We start from the raw sequence: 20,491 nt of genomic DNA, 5'->3' as shown, positions 1-20,491 counted from the left end.
GTGAGGTTTAGATAAAGGCCTGGTTTGGCGGCAGTAAACATGGAGGGAGAGATGGATGAGAATCTGATTGGATGTGGAAAGTGAAAAGGGCACGAGGTCTACTGATCGAGACTGAACTGACCACGAGCCACGGGATTCAGCAGTTTGGCGTGGCCGTTGCTACAGCCACCGGTCTGCCTTCAAACCCCAGCCCTGCCGCCTAGTAGCTGGGAGGCCTTGGGCAAGTTACTTAGCCTCTCTGTGCCTCTAAGGTGAGGAGGTTGACCATAGTCCTGCTTCGTAGGGGTGACATATGGATAACCATGTCTGGTGAAATAAACGAGCACAGTTTAGGTGCTTGGCGCAGTCTTGGCATGTAGGGAGCTCCCCATAAATAGCCACTGGGGTTGGATTGAGATGGGCACACGCTCCTCATTCTTCATTTTCCTTCCGAATAAAATGCTGAGAATAGTCATCAAGGGAATACGACTAAGATACCAGGTGGCAAGTTCTATTTAGATAGGGCCTCTTGCAGGATTTTTGCCTGAAAGCATAAAATACCTTTGACGGCACCCACGACGGCCACAGCTGGGGGAGCACAGCTCTCACGCACAGCTGGGGCTTCTCAAGCATTTTATGGAACTGGTCCACCCCCGCCAGAGGGTGCCCAGCACTGGCGCCTGCAAGAAGGGATGAGGAGGAGGGGCCACAGCCTGGAATGCAGCCTCCCAGACCTGCCTCACCCGACCCTCTGCACTGTGGCGGGCTTTCCAGAAAAGCGCTCTGTCTTCATCTGGTCTCTGGGGCCACTAGGTCCCATGGGGAGAAGCTCCACAAGCACCAGGGATTTCATAGCTTTGATGAGATCACTTTCCAGCAGCCAGCATGATGCCTGGTCTCTCTTGGCCCACTGGAGTGGCCGTGGAAAAAGAACCCCCTTTTGTCTACACTGGAAAATCCCCCCCCATCCACTAACACACTTATGAGGTGCCGCTGTTGCGTTTGGGACAAAATCCCAGCATTCTCAGGGGAGGCCTGGGGTGAGGGCAGCCCCTGGTGGGAAAGATGTTCTTTAGGGCACACGAGAGTCCCTCATGTTGCAGGGGAGAACGTACTGCTCTGACTGATCACAGCTGCTAGTGTCATTGCCCAGGGGGGATGAGGTCCAGGGAGCGGTCCTTAAGGTCCTCTCAGCCAGCGGCGGAAATCAGGATGTGTGTGGCAGGTGTGACACACTGGTCCAGCTGAGGAGAAAACAGATTTGAATGAAACTGCTCACGCCCTCTGAGAGCTTCATCACTGTCCCCTCCTGTCCCTTGTCTGCACCTTTTGGCGGGTGGGGGAGACAGTGTACAGAAAAGGGACCTCTTTCTCTTCATAGTCTCTCATCTCATCCTCTAAGAAGGCAGGACTAGGTGTCATCAAGCCAAATTGTCTTGAAAAGGCTCAAAAATGGCCAACTGAGAGTTTTGTCTCCTTATCCAAGGAAACAGGAGAGTGTGGTAATCGTTCTTTTGAATGCTTCACTGTGTAGCAAGTTTGAAGTCCTCCCAGCGGCCTGATGAACTCGGCACTATGATTATCCCCATTGTCACACAGGTTACACAGCCGCAAGGATCAGAGTCAGGATATAAACCCCAGGAGTCTGGCTCCACTGTGTCATCGTCTATGAAATGGGAATGATAGGGCTTTGGCAGCTATGACAGTCAGGGATGCACAAAGCCTGCAAAAGGAATTCTTTTTCGTGGTTCTAGTTCGGTGATAATAGATGGCTTATTAAATTGCTATTTTTTTAAAGACCCACAGCCATTGGTACCTCTCCCAATAGTAGATGCTATTTAAGTCAACCTCAGAGGCCCATGATTTAGGGTTAGGGTGAGGCCCTAAATCAATGGTTTTTGGAGCTCCCAAGGGTTCTTCCAGGGACATACCCCCCGCTAGTCGCAGTCATGAGGCATCTTTGGCCTACTGTGGGGTGTTGGGTGTTCATGAAGAAATTCAAAATGGGTCGGATGTGGAATGGAAAGATTCAGGGAGGCCATGGTCCCCAAAGTGATGTAGGAAAGTAGTGATAATACTCTGTGCTATGGACTGAATGTTTGTGTCCCCCTTAAAATTCTTATGTTGAAGTCCAAACCCCAGTGTGGCTGTATTTGCCTCCAAGGAAGAATTAAGATTAAACGAGGTCATAAAAATGGGGCCCCATCATAGGATTAGTGTCCTTATAAGAAGAGACACCAAAGAGCCTCCCTCCTCCTTCTCTCTCTCTCCCTCCCTCTCTCTCTCTACACACACACACACACACACACACACACACACACACACACACAGGACAGGCCATGTGAGGATGCAGGAAGAAGGCAGCCATTTACAAGCCAGGAGGAAAGCCCTCATCAGGAACCAAACTTTCCAGAACTGTGAGAAATAAATTTCTGTTGTATAAGCCCGAGCCTATGGTATTTTGTTACAGCAGCCCAAGTAGACTGAGACACCTGTGCTCCCTGGAGGTTTCCTGGCCCCACCCTTCATTCCTACCAGGAGCCCCACTCCAACCTCCAACCCTAGAGTCAGCATCCTCATGCAGAATCTTCTCAAACTCCGGTACCCAATGTGTCATTGGTGGTATTGCCAGGGGACCTCACTGGCGGTGGCAACAGCAGCAGCAGGGCCCGGGGCACATTGATCCAACCCTGAGGATTGCTATGTGTTTCTTGGGCTTAAAGTAAATCATGACTAACTTCCCAGAGAGTGAAGCAGCTTTTTACAAGCCAGAGTCACCTGTAGATGCTCCAGGCTATTGACTTGTTTAGTACCCTAGAAACTGAGGAGCTCTTTAGAATGACAAAACTGACTTAAGACCTCTTCAGAGTGGGCAAGGGACATAATAATATGAGGCCAACGTGTAGCTACGCGGTGTCCTCAAGCTGTAGAGACTCAGGATATCATTCACAAAGATTTCTCCCCTTACCTGCCAATTCAAGGTTTGCTCCTCATTTTAATAATATATTCTTTTCTTATTTCTGCAAACGTCCCTTTCCTGGGAAGAAATTCTTGAGTTCTTTCACGGGTACCATTCAGACAGCACAATTCATCACATCTGCTAATTAATCTTTTACTTAAACTGGTCCTAGGAGACCGGAAAGTCCTCGGAGAATATGGATATGTGCAGTGTATGTTGGTTGAATTATAAACAGGAAAAGGTTTCTGTGGGACGTATTTTTTTAATGCGAACACATTGTTATACTGTGAGCATGTGGCATTCTTGCTTAACAGAAACATTTACAAGAACACATACACATTTATATCCAAACACCAAATGAAGATATCTTAAATGACCAATTTGCACCAGAAATAAAATATATTATACAAAACAGGGGTTATATCCACAGTCATTAATTCTCGTTTTCTACACAAAACAACAATAAATTAAATCACATTATATGCAAATAGTTCTACTTACATTAGAATAATAAACTGTATGTAGTTGTCAGCTTTTACTTTTACTTTTCTACCAGACTCATGGTAGGTACGTATTGTTCGGTAGTCCTATATAGTAAATTATCAGTGAATAATATGGCCCAGAAGACAAGGGCTGCAGAAGTAATCCCCCACGTGTCTGTTCTGTGTCCTCTTAAATGCAATTATGCACGATGCACAGGGAACAAAACTCAGATTCCCAGGACCCAGCAGAAAGATCTGCAAACTCACAGCATCTCCAGGCTGTTACGGGCACCTCATTGCTGTCTTGTAGGACACACCACACTGAACATTGAATGATAAATAGGATATCCTGTCTCAAAATCCAAACTTTCCTCTTTCTCAACCTTCTCTGAGCAATTATTATGTGCTATGACAGCTTTGTTCTCCTAGCAAATAGAAAACACTTTGGTAGCCTATGTTGTGACTTACCCTGGTGAATGGGCCCTTTATTCCTTGCACGTAGAAATTTAGGTCTTTAAACATGTGAATCAAAGCAATGCAGCACTTCTGCTAACTCTTAATTCTGCTTGTTCAAATATGTCCCCTAGGAATCATCCCACACCTGATACATCAAAGACTTATTGTAATATATGGATGTTTACTTCTGAGACTCAGCTCCCACTGAAACCCTTTCACCGTGTTTGAAGTGGCTTAAAATATGAACATTAACAGCATCAGCTGGTTTAGAATTGCTTTGCCTTTGGTATGAATTAACATTAGTGGTTAATGAGAAATTTGAACGAACTCCAATCCAGCACCTTCTGAAAGTCGATTTAATCCTGGAGTCTAGCTATGGGGGCACACCTGCAAGCTCTACAGGTTTGTTGGAGTATATGCACATCAGAGGCTTGAACTGCCCTGGGAGCACGTGGTCAAGTTAGGTAAGGGTTCTGATCAAAAGCCAGCTACATGCTTACAGCCAGTACATTGTCTTCTTTCCCCCTGAGGAAGCATGGAGGTTCTACTCACAAGCTGCTACCTGCATGGGCACGATGCTGATGCATCTTTGGAGCCATGGTGGACAGTGGAAAGGGTGTTGGCGGGAGAGGTGGTAAAGATGCTGGCTGCTGGCAACACTACCCTCTTCTGTTTCTTTCGGAAGAACTTGATCCTGATTCTTCTTGCTGGGTGTGTCCCAAGCTTCTTACTGAAGAGGAACTAAATTATAGGTTATTCTATAGTTCTAAAGATCAACTGAAAAAGAAACAGATTCCTCTGAACAGCACCATCTCATTCTCTGTGCTTCCGCACTGCCCCCAAAACATACTCCATGTTATTAGTTTCCATTTTTTCTACTGAAGAAGAAACTCAGCTCGTCTTCAGCTTCCTTATGAAGAACTGAACCGCACGGCATAACTAAACAAACCCCATGAAATGTAGACCGAGGGACCTGATTTTGGTTGGTGTTTGGCTTTATGACTGCATCCACTCAGGATCTGAATGCTTTGTGTCCCAAGAAACATAGGTATGTGTTCCTTTCAGTTTATAAACACTCCCTTAATACCAGTGGCATAATATTCTATTTGGTCTCCTAAAAGACTTCCACAAACAGCTACTTTATGCTCACTCACAAGAAGGTGGTAAGCCCACTGGACCTACTCCGAATTCCTGTCTCTGTCTGTATAAGGTCTATACAATGGCCTTACTTTCACGATCAACGGCAAATCTCACACTCCCAAAATCGGCGCAAGCAGAAGGAAAGTGGTCAATTAGGGGAGCAAAGGGCACAGGTGCCTTGAATAAGTGAATGATACCAGGAGCATGTGAATAGGGAGAAGTGCCTGACATTCCAAAGCAAAAGACTTTGAATTTACGGAAGAAGAGAAAAGGAGGCATTAACTTTCCCAACCTTTCTCCCCTTCCTCCATTAAATATAGCTTCTGAAGTGTAAAGAACCATTTTAAAGCCTGTGGAACCATGTCTGCGGTTCAGGAAAGGACAAGCTGATGGTTCTTCCAAGAAATGTAGTGTTTACAGGGACTTCCTTGTGGAGCCTGTGGTCATTCTGGGGGAAGCTCCACACTCTACACAGAAAGTTCTTCCTGGATAGAAGTGATCACCTAGAGAAAGCTTTTATTTCTGAGTCCAGAAAAGAAAAAATCTAAGATGATGATGACCATAACAACCTATACTTATTTCCAACACCAAGAGTATACACACAAAAATTATATACTCATTCTGACCTGTATCAATGTCAGCTTATGTTTGGCCAGATAAGAAAATACTGATAAAGTATCCCTTTTGAAATCTGAATGCCCTGGAGTTCAGGATAATAATTTATGAATGATTTAAGAAATAAAGTCCTATTTATTTTACCATATGATATGTGGCTACTGGTGAAGTTGCCACATGAATAACTAGTTGTCAAACATGTTAGCAGTTAGGAATTTCAATCCCGATTTATAACCTCCAGAAGTCTTAACCCAGGGTAACCTTGGGCCAAACACCTACACTTTTAGCAAAGGTTTCCCAACTTAAGGGAGCTTTAAAAACTTAATAGAGTTTTGTAACTCATGTGACAATTTCAAGGAAGAAAGGATAGCAAACAGACATATAAATAAACAATCTTAAGAACACTAGAATTGCTTTAAGATTGGAAGAGAACGGCGTCCAAATATCAGAAAACTTATGATTTGCTCTACCTTTTTTCTTTGTTTTTTTTTGTTTTTGTTTTTTTTTTTCAGTATGCAGGCCTCTCACTGTTGTGGCCTCTCCCGTTGCGGAGCACAGGCTCCGGACGCGCAGGCCCAGCGGCCATGGCTCACGGGCCCAGCCGCTCCGCGGCATGTGGGATCTTCCCGGACCAGGGCACGAACCCGTGTGCCCTGCATCGGCAGGCGGACTCTCAACCACTGCGCCACCAGGGGAGCCCTGCTCTACCATTTTTAAAAGACTAAATTCTCACTTAAAATTTTTAAGATTTTACCTGGGAATATAATATTAAGTTTAGAACTATTCCTCTACCTGAAGTAGAAATAAAAGATATTTTCTTTAAAAAGGTTAGCGTTAACAGCCCCTATATAAATTCTAGAAAGGTTAGACATGTTTCTACCCAAAGACTGCAGCCAGGTAAGAGTGTTTTTTCCCTGTAATAAGCACATAGGCTCAAAATTTTAATGTTTTTTTACAAACACAAGATAATAGAGAATGAGTATCTCTAAAATACATGGAAAACATCACTGAAAAACATAAATGAGAGAGAAATAGTCTCTCAACTCACAAAAATAAGATGGATGCAACTCTTCCATTCTGTTTTCACGTTGAGTCCTGAGATGTTACACGCGTCGCTTTCCTGGATTTTACTTCCCAAACTGTCTTCCTGTGTGAGAATTTCTGGCGCTGGCCTCTCTTGCCTGCTTTTTCCATCCTGTTTTGAATTCAGCACCTTTTCATTTGCACCCAGCATGGAGAGCTACAACATAGTTCCTTGAGTTGATCAGAGTTCATTCTTTTATCATGTTCTCCAACTGCCTGCGTTCCATTTTTAAACAATAGAGGGGGAATGTGCCTCACGCAGAAATAATCCATTCACTTTGGCTGAAGTAGGAGTGGCGGACGCCTCCAGGGAAGCAAGCTCAGGCCAACTTCCAGGACACGCGGCTCTCACTCGCCCTGCCTCACCTCCACCATTACCAGTGTGAGCCACAGCCTCCATCACTACCTAGGAATTGCTCCAATTCTGGTATTCCCCTATTTTCTTAAACTGCCCCATTTTCCTCCTATAGATGGTCTTTTCCAGACATTAAGATAACTTTTAAAACTATTTTCCAGCTGCTCAAAACATTATTGAGGAAAGACCCTCGTGACGTCATGATAAGACAGTACAGTGATCTGGCAACTTCCCATTCTTCCCTCATTGTCTATTTTCTCCACAAATTATACATGAAAGCGGCAACCTGAGTTTAAACCTATGAGCAGAGTACTAGGCACAAAGTAGAGATTTGGTATATACTTATTCAACCCTGTCCAAATTCCTCATATCCCTACGCCTGTTACATGGGTTACTAGTGGATGACTGCAAGCCTCTCTGGAGTTTACTAACAGGGAATATAGTAGCAATTTAGATTCCGTCTTTTAACCAAAATCATCATTGTGAATTTTGGTAAAATGTCATTTATTAAATGTATCGTTTCTGTGCTTACTGTCAAGTTCTAACTCTATAAAGTTCTTCTTGAGAAAAAAGGACCGCCTCCCTTTTATAAAACCTGACTTAATTCTATTAAATTTCATCCTTGGTCTTGACACTCATCACTGGCCAGAACTGGAAGGAGTCTATCCCTAAAACAAGTTGCATTTAAAACAGGTAAATTGATGTATTCCTGTAGAGTCTATAATCTGAATACATTTCCAGATCTCTGTAATTAAAGCAGCAATCCGTATTGGGCTACAGCCACGGGGAAGAGGAAAACAGGGAGAAAAAGAGAGGCATCTTTCATCATTATTGGTTTGTTGTACACTTTACCCATGCTTTTAAAATAGAAGTGAAATTTAATCTTCAAAATGAAAAAATAGACACATTTTCTAATAGTAAAATATAAGATTAAAATACTTAAAAATAAAGTGTTAGTGTGAAATAGGGCTTTTTTATATTAAAAAATGAAACATCTTAGATTTGCCTTTCTTGTATAAATCCTCTTAACTTATTAATAGCTACAACTTTCCAGAGTAGCTTTTATGAGACGGTGAAGGAGACGGGGGGCGGGGGGGATTCTTTTTCGAGATATGAAGTCAGGACCTGAATGTATACATCGGACAGAGCAGTTTTCAACTTCAGATCTGTCCACCAGCGCTAGAGAAAGGAATGATGTATTTCCTACCTTGAGACTTTTCATTACGTTTTCTTCTTCTTGGGGTTAAATTCTTTTCAAGGATATTCTACTTGTAAAAATTATTTTATTCTAGCTATAAAACATCTCATTTAAGAAAAACACATTTTATAGCCTTGCATAAAATCCCCTCAAAAGCCATCAAGATATGGAGACATCAGACCTTCAAAACATAAATCTGATCATGTGCCCTTGAAATAGTATGAACATTTAACAAAGTGACGTTATATTCTTATATTTGTTTGTCATGAGATGAAAGGCCGGGAGGCATATGGTGATTAATAACAGTTCCTGAGCTTCTAAAGAAATTTTACAACGAAATGACTAACTGCTTAAAAGAATGAGTTTTTCAAGAGCGCCCCTTCTGTTCCATTGATGTCTTTCATCCCATTTATCTCCTTAAAGAATCTCAAGCCAAAAGAATAGGCTTCCTTTTAAGCCACCGAAAAATGGGATCTGATGGAATCTTCCCGTAATTCCCGATGTTTTCCAACGTTGCTTTCTTCTTGCTGGTTTCGCCTCTCAATGGTTATTCTGTATTTCTTCCTGGGTAAAGGGAAAGTGAATGTAGTAATAAAACCTCGCTTGGCTACAAAATACTATGGTTTCTCTTACAAAGAATGCCCTCAAGGGACATCTGGGTTTGGGTTAATAAATGAGAAGTGACACAGTATGAAACCCTGGTCAAAGATTAAAGTAGTGTGCCCTAAGGCATTGTGCCCTTATTCAAGGAGGAAAATTGGCCTGCTTTCCCAGACGCCATAGAACAAGCCTTCCCCTTCTTCCCTGGGTGCCTCGTGGGTTAAGTCTTGTCTATTCTGCCACAGAAGCTCTCCCCAGCTCCCAGGATATGCCCTAGATAAAGATCAGATGAAGTGTACAGGAATACAATTGTCCCCACAAAGAGTCACATACACCCGCAGTTACAGTTCCATACAGAAATGAAAAAAATCATGGTCCGCTGACCTAAGAATAAGCCACAAACTCAACCACCAAAGATTGCAGAGGAATGAACAGGTCTCAAGATGCGAAACTATCGGTATCTTGAACACACATAAAAATTACAACTTACAAGACTCGGGGCTTAACCACAGTGGTCACTAAGCATGTGGGTTCTCAAATACTGAGCACAGATGTCCTGAGAGCATAGGCTGCTTGGAGCCACTACGTCCTCTACAGAAGGTGAGCCCAGCACCTGTTTCTAAACTGGAGGAAGCCGGAGACTGGGGAAGTTGATTCTCCCTTTGTCCAGATTCCCTCTCCACTTTCACATGTGGTGGGCGGTAGGAATGGGGTCAGAATATTTGTAAGCCAAAGACAGCAGTGGCTCTGTGGCCCATAGGGGGAGGCAATAGAAACCCTGACCCACTGCCTGGTATGCTAACCCACTGACCACCAAACCAGCGTCACGCCAAAGGAATGGCTCAGTTCTTCTCACCACATGCTTTTTGGGTAAGAGCAAGATAGGCACAGGTCACAAGGAGGATCGTTCAAAGGCAAGTGGCAAAGGCAATTAAGGGGAGTGAATTTTAAAACCTTGTAAAGTGGTCCTAACCTGAAAAAGTAGAAGGCCATTAGCAAACCAGCTCCTAGTAAGGCTCCCACAACAATTCCTGTCACCGCTGACTCTTCTAGGCCACCTGCTTGAAAAAGAAACAGAGATAATCTGAGTTCATGTTGAGAAATAGCTAGAAATCCCTCATTCTGACGTTTCAGTCATTGAAAACTTTCATTCATTGGAAGGTGTTTCTCAATTTCCCACTTGGGGCAAATTTTCCAATTTTCCTTTCTTTTTGAGAACTATTTTCTAGGGGATCCTGTTCGTTGTTGTGGCAGTGGTGGTTGTGGTTTGGTTTGGGGTTTTGGGGTTTTTTACCAAGTGCAAAGCTTAAAAAGCACTTAAGGGCTTCCCTGGTGGCGCAGTGGTTGAGAGTCTGCCTGCCGATGCAGGGGACACGGGTTCCTGCCCCGGTCCGAGAAGATCCCACATGCCGCGGAGCGGCTGGGCCCGTGAGCCATGGCCGCTGGGCCTGCGCGTCCGGAGCCTGTGCTCCGCAACGGGAGAGGCCACAACAGTGAGAGGCCCGCGTACCGCAAAAAAAAAGCACTTAAGAAAATACTAGATGAATGACTGTTACAAAAAAAAAAAGTGAGCACAGTGGGAATAAAGCAGGTTCAAGGAGGATTTGAAGAAAACTGGAAACTGAAGTTTTCAGATCTAGCCACACTCTTGAGTTTACAGGCAGAGAAGACAACCATGGAGACCATGGGACTGAGCCGGCTCTTCTCTTTTTCATTGTCACTTGGATGGTGACACTTCCAAGTGCTGGAAGATTTGGTGAGAAAATTCATTGGGTTAATGTTCTGTTTCTAGATGTTCTCTCACCAAAGCCAGAGCTTCATGTCAAAATGTCTTATATAGCTTTGTGGAAATGTAACAGTTTGAAACAATCAAGTTCAGTAGTGTCCCAGTTATTATATAAAAACGATAAATAGCTAGCTTGTGTAGAAAGAGTTTAGGACACAGTCTTATATGCATTCGTATTTAATCCTCAGAGCAGTCCTAAGAGTGGGATACATTTCTTTCATTTTATATATGAGAAAACTGAGGCTTAAAGAAATGGAAGGAACGCTCCTGGGTTCACAAAACCAGTAAGTGACAATGGTGGGATTCCAAATCCAGGCCCGATAACTCCAGAGACTGTGTTCTTAACATATTTCTGCCTTACGCCTTCCCGTAATTATTGCATACACACAAATACCTCACAGGTTAAAGACTGTTCCCAAGACATGAGGAGCACACATACATCAGCCTAAAGTGAACAAGTTCCCTGAAAGGTCGATACTCACTTTGCCCTCCCTCAATAGCTTATCAAAGGGTCTCGCTAAAGCAATGATTTCCAGCCATTTTCCTACTTTTAAGTTCCTTATGAGACCCTCCACTTGCTTCTATATTTATGACAAGGCTGCTCATAAATAACAGATTTCACACTTATTTGCCAATTTGTAAATTTTCAGGTGCCTAAGGGACACTGGTTCTAAGGGATAAGAGGATAAATACAAACAAAGATGAATAAGTGAGTGACATTTAGTATTTGATATTTTAATCTTCCCTAAAAGTGTAAACCTCAAATACTAAGAAATTATAGTACAAGATGTAAAAATAGGGAGATGCCTTCTACCATTTTGGAAAAGGATGGAAGGGAAGAAGGACCTAGAAGCCTCTGCTGAAGGCGGATGCCAGTTTGTGAATTGTTCCCATGGGTTTTACCACATCAGAAACAGGAATCTACACTTTCAGGGCATGACCCCTGCATTATACTGATACTGTAGATGATGAAACACAGAGCGAATTAAGTCTCTAAACTTACATGCTTTGCAAGGAGAGCTGTTTGTGTGCTCCACCATTCTGGTTTCATCTATTCTCAGCTTTAAAGGTCCCCAAGGATATTTGACATTCGGCCGCATTTCAAAACGACCTTCTTTTCCAAAGTAATCACCAATAACCTATATAAAGGCAAAAAATATATACATATACACACTGAAAGGTCAAAGTTATCTGGTTCCAAAGGAGGCACAGAGTGGGCTCCCCTGTCGTTCACACTGACTACAATGGTGTGTTTCTGAGGACTTTGTAGGTCAAGATTTTCAGGCGCCAACAGCGCTCTTAAGGTGAGCATAATTTATGGAGAGTGGGCTCCCCATGGCAGGGAAGATGGTTATACAGAAAGCAGTAAGCTGGGAAGGCATGGCTTTTCCCTTGCTCATGGGAGAGGGTACTGCTTCTCCCACCTGCCACAGAGCAGCCCACGTCGTCAGCCATCTGTCAGGCCCAAGCTCCTTTCAGGGATGAGTGAGGTCAGGACCCACCTTAAGGGTCCCAGGCTAAGTGGGCCTCACACCACTCAGTTAGCTTGGCATATAATTCAAGCATTAAAGAGCGTCTTCAGGAACTTCCCACTTCACCCTCCTCTGGTTGCAAAACTATTCCCCATCCTGACTTCGGGGGTTACATTCTCCTCTCTGATGAATTTACCCTATTTACACCCCACTTCCAAGCTGAACTCCTTTTCAATTAGTTCCTGTGGCCCGTGAAAAAAATCAGTATTCTTTTATGGGTCAGTTCAAGGTTCACTCTCAGTTTCTGGTTCAACAGCCATTTCATCAGCTCCCTGAGCCCTGACCTAGAAGTACCTTCGCACCCAGGTTCTCGGGATCCGTTTCCCTTTTGTCTGGGCACCGGCACCCTGCTCCTGAGCAGCCTGTGACACTCCCTCCCCCTCTCTCTCCTGAAGGAGGCCCAGCAAGCTCTCATAGGCCATTTCATGTCAGAATGAAAAGAATTCTAGATAATCACCAAACTAACAATCACTGGCATGTACTGAGCACATATCAAGTACTTTACACACATGCACTCCTGACTCCTCACCACAACCCTATCTATAATAGATGGTTACTATCCACCTTTTATAGAGGGGGAGACTCGAATATACACGAGACCCAGACCATCGAAGAGTAAAAAACCGTGCAGTAAATGCAGCAAGTGTGGGTCCTGCGGCTCAGCCCCTCCCACAAAGGCCAAGTACGTGTGGACTGAGAGAAGACAGTCCTTTATGCAGGGTTGCAGGAAGTGTGACAGGAGCATCAACTCTGGGTGAGAGCCTTCAGAGAAGCAGAGAGGGAGCCGCATTATGGGACCTGAAACACTGCCTATTCCTATAATCTTTATTTATATATTTATCATGTAAAGTTTATACAGTCCTTTTCTAGGTTCCATTTTATCTGGTGTTCATCACGTGAGGTCAGCAAGGGAGAGATTATGATTTCCTCATTACGGCCGAGGAAGCTGAGGCCAAGAGCTTGACACCCCAGGAAGTGTCAGAAACTCCTCTGTGTGTCCAGGGCACCCTTTTCTCTTCGTGATGCTATCCTGAAACTCCATCATCGTTTGAAATACTACTGCAGGTCCAGTTTGTACCCACCCCCGCCAAAACCAATTTTTTTTCAAATTTTTAGGGAGGAAGTAAATACACAATTTCACTTTACATCTCTCAGTTGATGATGCTGTCCTGTACCTTAGGACTGAGGTGTGATTCTTGGCCACTTGAAAGGTAGGATTTCCCCCCACCATTTCCTGAAGCCTTCCCTGATACCCTCAACCAGAAGGAAGCCGTCTCTTGGAAACTCCCTGTGTGCAGCTCATTTTTATTTGGAGGCTGCTTTGGGGGCAGCTATTTGGACACCAGGACAAATACATTCCTTGGAATTTCAACAAGCAGAGGAGCGGCTGGGGCAGAAGTCCTGTTTGCTTACCTCCTGGGTGCCCGCTTCCGTGTCGGTCATGGCAATCACGGAGAAATCCCCGTACCGGTCTCCGTTGGCATCTATGGACACCTGCCCGGCAATACCTAGAGGATGAGATGGAAAGGACTCCAGTTGGTTACTTAAAATGCCTCTGTCCGCCAACAAAAACAAGAAAATGAATTGACAGGACTTTTTAAAACAAACTCATGCCACAGGGAATCTCATCAAACTCGGAGCATTTTTGTTGGCATTTGAAAAGACATTGTAATTTCATCTGTGTCTGCATTCCTAAATTCTTAACATTTCTCCATTTAAAAATGAAAAGAAAAAGAAACAAATGACCTTCTTTGGGGAATATGTTAAAGAAAAAAAAAAAAGATTAAGGCTAATCCTGAAAGCAGTATGCTTATCCCAGAGTTTTGTATTAATTTTTTTTAAAAAATGCAGAGCGAGAAGTAGAGCTGTAGTACAGTTCCTAGACTTGTCATGGGTTCACGTTATCACTGGGCAAACATTATAAAAGAAAACCCATTCCAGGCCCAGGACTCAGTGAATGTGCTTGCCTGTGGGCTCCTTGGACGCCCAGGAGAGCAAAGGGCCTGCTTCGCAGGTCAGGGCAGCCAAGAGCAAAGATGAGCTAGTTTTATCTCACTTGTGTTCATTCATTCATTGTTTTGGGGGTTTTGTTTTTGTCTTCCAGTTTAATGGAGATGTAACTGACATATCTCACTGTGTGAGTTTCAAGTGTACGACATAAAGGTTTGACTTACAGATACTGTGAAATGAGTTTAACATTCATCATCTCATATAGATACAGTAAAGTATTCATTGTTTATCCAGTGATAACTAGGGGCTGAATTTAATGCTGAGGCAAAGTTGATCTGGACCACAGTGTCTGCTCAAGAGAGAGGCAGCCTGGACAAGGGGTTTATTTTGGTGGCGCTGGAATCCAACTGCCTGCATCTGAATCCCAGCTCTCACATTTCCTAGCCTATGACCTTGGGCAAGGATTTAGCCCACTGAGCCTCAGTCTCCAGGACTGTAAAAGAGGCATAATAGTAGCTCCCTGCCAAGAGGCTGCTGAAAAGATTAAGTGAACTAAAATAGGTAAAGTACTTTCAACATGGGTTTAAGAGAAGTCGGTCGTCTCCTTCTTTTGTTATTACTTCTATTGTTATGCCTGGAATCTGGGAGAGGACATTCTGACTGTGCCCACACCACTCAGAAGAGGAGCTGGCACATCTAGCTGGAGACCCCTGGGGGACTCAATAAAAGAGAGCAGGTCTTTTATAGGAATGTTGGTGAAGCCTCTGATTCAGACAAGCAACCAGCAGAGTGTGGGAGTGTTCTAGGCAGAAAGGCAGCCCTGTTAGTATTTACAAAGCCACAAAAGCTGAAAGGAACCCAAGGGACGGTGAGGTTTTGGGGGAGGTGGCCCATGTGTATGGAAGGGAACAGTGAGATGTAAAGCTGGAACAGCTGGAACAGGATGGCCAGAGCATGGAGGGCCTTGAGTGCCACACAAAGGATTTGGATTTACTTTGGTTAGCAATGGTGGCTTACAGCAGCTAATCAATAAAAGTAAATACGTATATACTATTAGTTGATATTAAATATGTCTATATTGCAATTTTCATTAACTAAGAGAATTTATATGTCAGCCACATTCTAAGTATTTGTTTTCTTTCAATTTAAACTGTGGCAAAGTTCAGTGTAATTCTTAATTGGCACCTCTACTGATGTGGCTCTCTCCGGAAGTAAAATGAATGTCTGGGAAAAGGGATCCCAAGGGAACGCTCCATCCTCTAGTGTGGTTTGGAGAGGGCAAGTATTTGGGTTTACTGTCCTCTGGGTTGCTGTTTGAAGGCCCACTGATTTTTCCAGACTTTGGTCTACTTTGCCGGAAACAGAATGGAGCTACTATTCATCTTGATTTCTTTGTCTTCTTAACATAGACTGATTACAAAGAATACACCTATCTCAAGCTAGCTTATCCTTGACAGTCTATACAACTTGTAAGTAATTAATGTCATTTAAATATATATACATTTATCTCCAAACATATTGGCTGTCCAAAACCATATGCCGTTCTGTTCAGAGGTGTTTGTGACGGTGTGTTCTGCTACGTGTTTTGCAGAGTATTTTATAAGGCAAGGTGGCCCTAGTAATCCAAGACCTCACTACACTTTAAGCTATTACAATTCTGCCAAGAAATGGGGCGTGAACCCTCAGGGTGGCCAATTAGCAAGTGAGACTTCACCTGACAGTATTGTACATAAGGTGAGATCGTCAGGCTGACAGCAGAATTTTCCTGTACATAAGTAATGAGACTTTCCACCCTCATTTCTATTGGCCTGTAGCGGAGCTCAAGGTTTGAGCCACAGTCCTATTTACCTTGTCACTCTGACCTCTCACACAGAGAGGAAATTCAGCTTCTTCCCAGGCCATTTATTGAAAACCTTGAGATCTGGCCATAGGTTTCACAGTAATGAAATCCAAATCTGTCAAATAATGTCCAGAGTATTTTTCCCTTGACAACTTTATGGTCACTTACAGTGACCAGTAAAGTTTAAATGGTTTTTAATTTTAGAACAGTTGGGGATTTTTTTATAGTTCTTTTTGGGGGCTACCCTCAGATTGATCATTGTTTAGCAAATAAAATGGGCTCTTCAAACAATTCAAGGTCAAAACTTACCTTGGCTTCAATTATCTTTACATTTGGACAATGAGATTCTAAGTTTAGACTGAACTATACAGTTGATTGTTTTGGGACTCATTTCGTATTGCCTGTGTAGACCCAGCCCTAGAATGGAAGCATCAGGTTGGCCTATGGGAAAATTTAGTCCATGCCCTCTAAACAAAACTGAGTTCCAGCCATTGTGGGCACCTGCCCTTCCCTTAACAACCTCCCTCTGATGACCAAGAGCAAATGACCACATCGTGTAGTGAGGAGTAACTAGGAACAGGATGTGGCCTACCAGGGTCATGTCCACACATGCCGGTTTCTCAGTGCACAGGACACAACTTCTGGGAAATTTGACTCAGTCCTAATATGCCCCCTGACTTATCCTATTTGATTCCAGCTCCTCAGCTGAAGCAGTCAGAGGTCGAGCAAGATAATCCTGGAGGCTTATTGTATTCGTTCATGTCCTACAATCCGTCCAAAGTGAAAGCAGATGTCACTCTAGTTTTGAGTAAGATGTGGTATCCACTGAAACCACCAAGGAGAAATGAAATCCACCAAATGTCACCATAGCTGCTGCCCAGACAACTCTCGCCAGAACCTGACCTCTCTGTACCATCCTACTCTTTCTAATAACCAAGGGCAAGACGAGGCAGTGGAGTGGATGGGAGTCCCAAGGGAAAAAAAACACGTGCCCCAAATCTAGCCTTGATAAATACATATAGGCATAGCCACAGTGCATTAAAGGGCTCAAAGGACGAGTTGGCATGATGCAGAACTGAAAGGGTCTTTGTCAGTCATCAGCTAGTCCAGCCCCCTTAGTACTGGTGACAAAGAAGAAGCCCAAAGGACTGAGGTCACAGCCAGTGGCTAGGTTGTGGGTTTCCTGACCTCTGGTCAGTGACCTGTATGGCAGTGGTCCTCAGATGCTACCCACCAGCCTACTACAGTTTATCTTCCTCGGTCCCCAGAAAGCCCCCATCTACAAAAGACTCAAGACAGATCCTGACCCTCGACACCCTCTGGTGGCTTTCCATCTCACTCAGGTGGAAACCCGAGGTCCTCAGTGCAGCTTCCAGGCCCACAGGATCTGGCCCCACTACCTCTGACTCTGGCTACCATCACACCGCGGCTCACATACTGCTGCCGCCGCACCGGCCTCCTTGCTCTTACGGCGGCCCTCAGCACTCTCCTGCCAGACACACTCAGGGTCTCTGCGCTCGCTGCTGCCACTGGAATATTCTCTTCTAATCATCTACATAATTTCTTTCACTACTCTGAGGTCTCTACTCAACCACCGCTTATCAGAAAGACCTTCCCGGACAACTCTATTTAAATTAGCAGTCCTACCACACCCCTCCCATCACTTTCCAGATCCCTAACCTGCTTTACTTTATAGCCTCTGAAGTGGTGTATTTATTCGTTTATCGCCAGTTCCCCCTACTACCATGGAAGCTCAGTTGATTGCAGGGAATTTCTCTAGTTCACCGCTGAATCCTCAACACCTTGACCGGCGCCTGGCACATAGTAAGTGCTCAAGAATATCTGATGAATGCATGAATGAATGAATCTGAAGTTGATATCCGCAGGGCTCCAGCAGCTGGACCATTCTCATATTGAGTCTCATGTTCATTTTTTCTTTTTTTTTGACTGATGGGGAGGTGAGAGGAAACTAGCACTCCACATGCTGTTAGCAAGAATATGGACTGGTAGACCTTTCTGGAAGATATTTGGCAATACCTAATGCACTTTAAAAGGTACCAACATACTTTTGGACCCAGATAGGCCATGACTGAGAATGCTCCCTATTGGATGTACTCACAAAAATTCATCAAGATGTGTAAGATCATAATAGCATTTTGCGTAATAGCAAAAACTGTAAACAACTGAAATGCCCATCAATAGGAGACTCGTTAAAGAAATACTTGTACAGCCAAACAGTGGAAAAATATGGAACCATCATTTAAAAATGTGCTGAATCTATGAGCGCTCATATGGAAAATTCTTCTACTTGACATACAAGTGAAAAAGCTAAGATGAAGAATGGCATTCATAGTATGACCCTTTTGTGTAAATTTTTTAGATAAGATATACAAATGCATATGTGCTGGCAGAAGGCATAAAATATTTTTAGGCTGAATCACAGGAAATCGTTAATAGTGATAACACTGGGGACAGGGGACTAGGGTGTGAAGGGAAAACTTTCACTTTTCATTTTGTACATTTTTGTAGCATTCAAAGTTTCCAGCCAAGAATGGTCTCATTCTTGTACAATGTTTAAATTTCAACGGAGATTGCTTGAGTGATGAGATGACGAGCGATTTTTTTGTTGTCGTTGTTCTTATACTTCTCTGTTCTTAAGCAACAGCTGGTATTCACCATTTTAAAAAATAAAATATAAGCAGAGAGCTCAAATGGACCTGCTTATCATCTCAAACCTCCCAGTTTTGAACAGAGGAATGTATATCTGGGATTATTCCTTTTAAAACTGATCACAGGGCTTCCCTGGTGGCGCAGTGGTTGAGAGTCCGCCTGCCGATGCAGGGGACGTGGGTTCGTGCCCCGGTCCGGGAAGATCCCACATGCCGTGGAGCGGCTGGGCCCGTGAGCCATGGCCGCTGAGCCTGCGCGTCCGGAGCCTGTGCTCCGCAACGGGCGAGGCAGCAACAGTGAGAGGCCCGCGTACCACCAAAAAAAAAAAAAAAAAACTGATCACAGAACTCTTCACAAACTGATTATTTGTTGTGAATGAGGCTTGTGATTAATTTTAAGAAGCCTAGAGTTGTCATCTAGTAATCAGGAGACAAGGCACTTCCTATTTCAGTGGGACTCTTTCAAAGCACTTTCACAAGCTTTATCTCATTTAATTTTCACAACAAGCCTGTGAAGTGGGTTGATCTTGACTTATTATCCTCCTTCTACAGCTGAGAAATGTAAGACACTGGCAAGGTCCCAAGGTTGTAAGAGGGAAAAACAGAACCAGGAAAGAAGCAGCTTGATTAGCTTCAGAGTGTTGTTGCCTTGTAGACTGAAACCTCACCTTCAAATGTTCTGTTCCAAGTCTGCTGGATAATTTTCCCTCCATCCTTCTTACTGTAACCAGCTCTGAGTACTTCATGTAAAGCCAGGACGTAGAGGAGGATGGCATCGTGGAATCCTTCAACAAACATGTTAACCTGGAAAGGAAAGCCCAGCTGGGTGAGCCCAGACAACAAATGACTCACATTCGGGAATAATGTGGGCAAATCCAAGTGGTTAACAAGTTAGACTCGAGGCCCGTAAGCGATGGCAGAGGTGTGCAAAAGAGTAGCTAACAAGACTCATGCCACAATTTTCCTGGCACTGGCTTAGTCAGGAAAACCCTTCCCCCGTTTGGGAGTTTGGAGAGCAGACAAGATATTACAGAAGTCAAGAACATTGTACCTGTGGGCCAGGTTAAGTATTCCAGGTGCATCAGCCTTTGCCCATAGATGCCTCTGTACACATGCCCTCCTTCTTCCCACATCTGCTCTCTACCTCAAGCCAACTAGAGTCCAACCTTCCCCCTGAGGTCTTCTCCATCTTCACCAGCCCCTGTGATCTCCATGCTCTGAATGTGGAGCATGGCTAAAAAAACAGTAGGGATCCATTCATTCATATTCAAATACTACCGAACGCCTAGTAGAGCGCAAAGGGGGCAAAGAGGAATGGACGCTGCCATCCCTGCCTGCCCAGCATTTCTGTCCTCTCCTCTACCAGCATCAACATCTCAGTTTCTCTTTCCAATTTGTGTTCTGAGTAGTTCCAGGGCATCTGACCACTCCCTACCTCCAGTCCCTGCCAAGCTCCAAGGACAAGAATGGAAACAGGCCATTGGTTTATCTCAGTTGAGTCCTGGCTCAAGTCAGATAGCCCTTGCACTCAGAAACATACAACTTCATGTGAAATTGGAGAAGTCACTTAATCCTTCTGAGCCTTGTGTCCTTCTATAAGCACCATTTGGCAAGTTCTGATACCACATTTAAACCCACTGTAACGTTCATTGAACGTGAACTGAGCAAATACAATCTTGAAACACTTAGTAGCTTACAGATTAGGTATAAGAGTACCCCCAAATTTCAGCCTTCTTATTTCAGAAGAAAGCATCAAGAATGGAATTCCATGCAGCAGAGTGAATTGGGCATCCCACAGACAACCATGGTGAGGCATTGAGAGAGGCATTCCTGCCCCAGTCCTAGAA

At 44.0% G+C, this 20,491-nt stretch overlaps 1 protein-coding gene across 1 annotated transcript in view; it reads right to left on the bottom strand.

The window, feature by feature from the left end:
- Nucleotides 1–2,612: 2,612 nt before the first annotated feature.
- Nucleotides 2,613–20,491, bottom strand: part of NPR3 (natriuretic peptide receptor 3) — a 69,229-nt gene continuing 51,350 nt past the window's right edge. The window contains exons 4-8 of the mRNA XM_089908742.1: nt 19,313–19,448; nt 13,599–13,693; nt 11,657–11,792; nt 9,841–9,928; nt 2,613–8,831 (exon numbers count right to left, since the gene is read on the bottom strand). Coding sequence (XP_089764868.1) covers nt 8,720–8,831; nt 9,841–9,928; nt 11,657–11,792; nt 13,599–13,693; nt 19,313–19,448 — 567 coding nt within the window. The 3' untranslated portion in view covers nt 2,613–8,719. The remainder of the gene's footprint in view (nt 8,832–9,840; nt 9,929–11,656; nt 11,793–13,598; nt 13,694–19,312; nt 19,449–20,491) is intronic.

This window comes from Delphinapterus leucas, chromosome 3 (genome assembly GCF_059928025.1).
Source record: "Delphinapterus leucas isolate spDelLeu-1000000601 "Yukka" chromosome 3, BTC_Dleu_Yukka2, whole genome shotgun sequence".
Taxonomy (NCBI): domain Eukaryota; kingdom Metazoa; phylum Chordata; class Mammalia; order Artiodactyla; family Monodontidae; genus Delphinapterus; species Delphinapterus leucas.
Note: the sequence above shows the minus strand (reverse complement) of the source record. Positions and strands in the feature narration are given on the sequence as shown.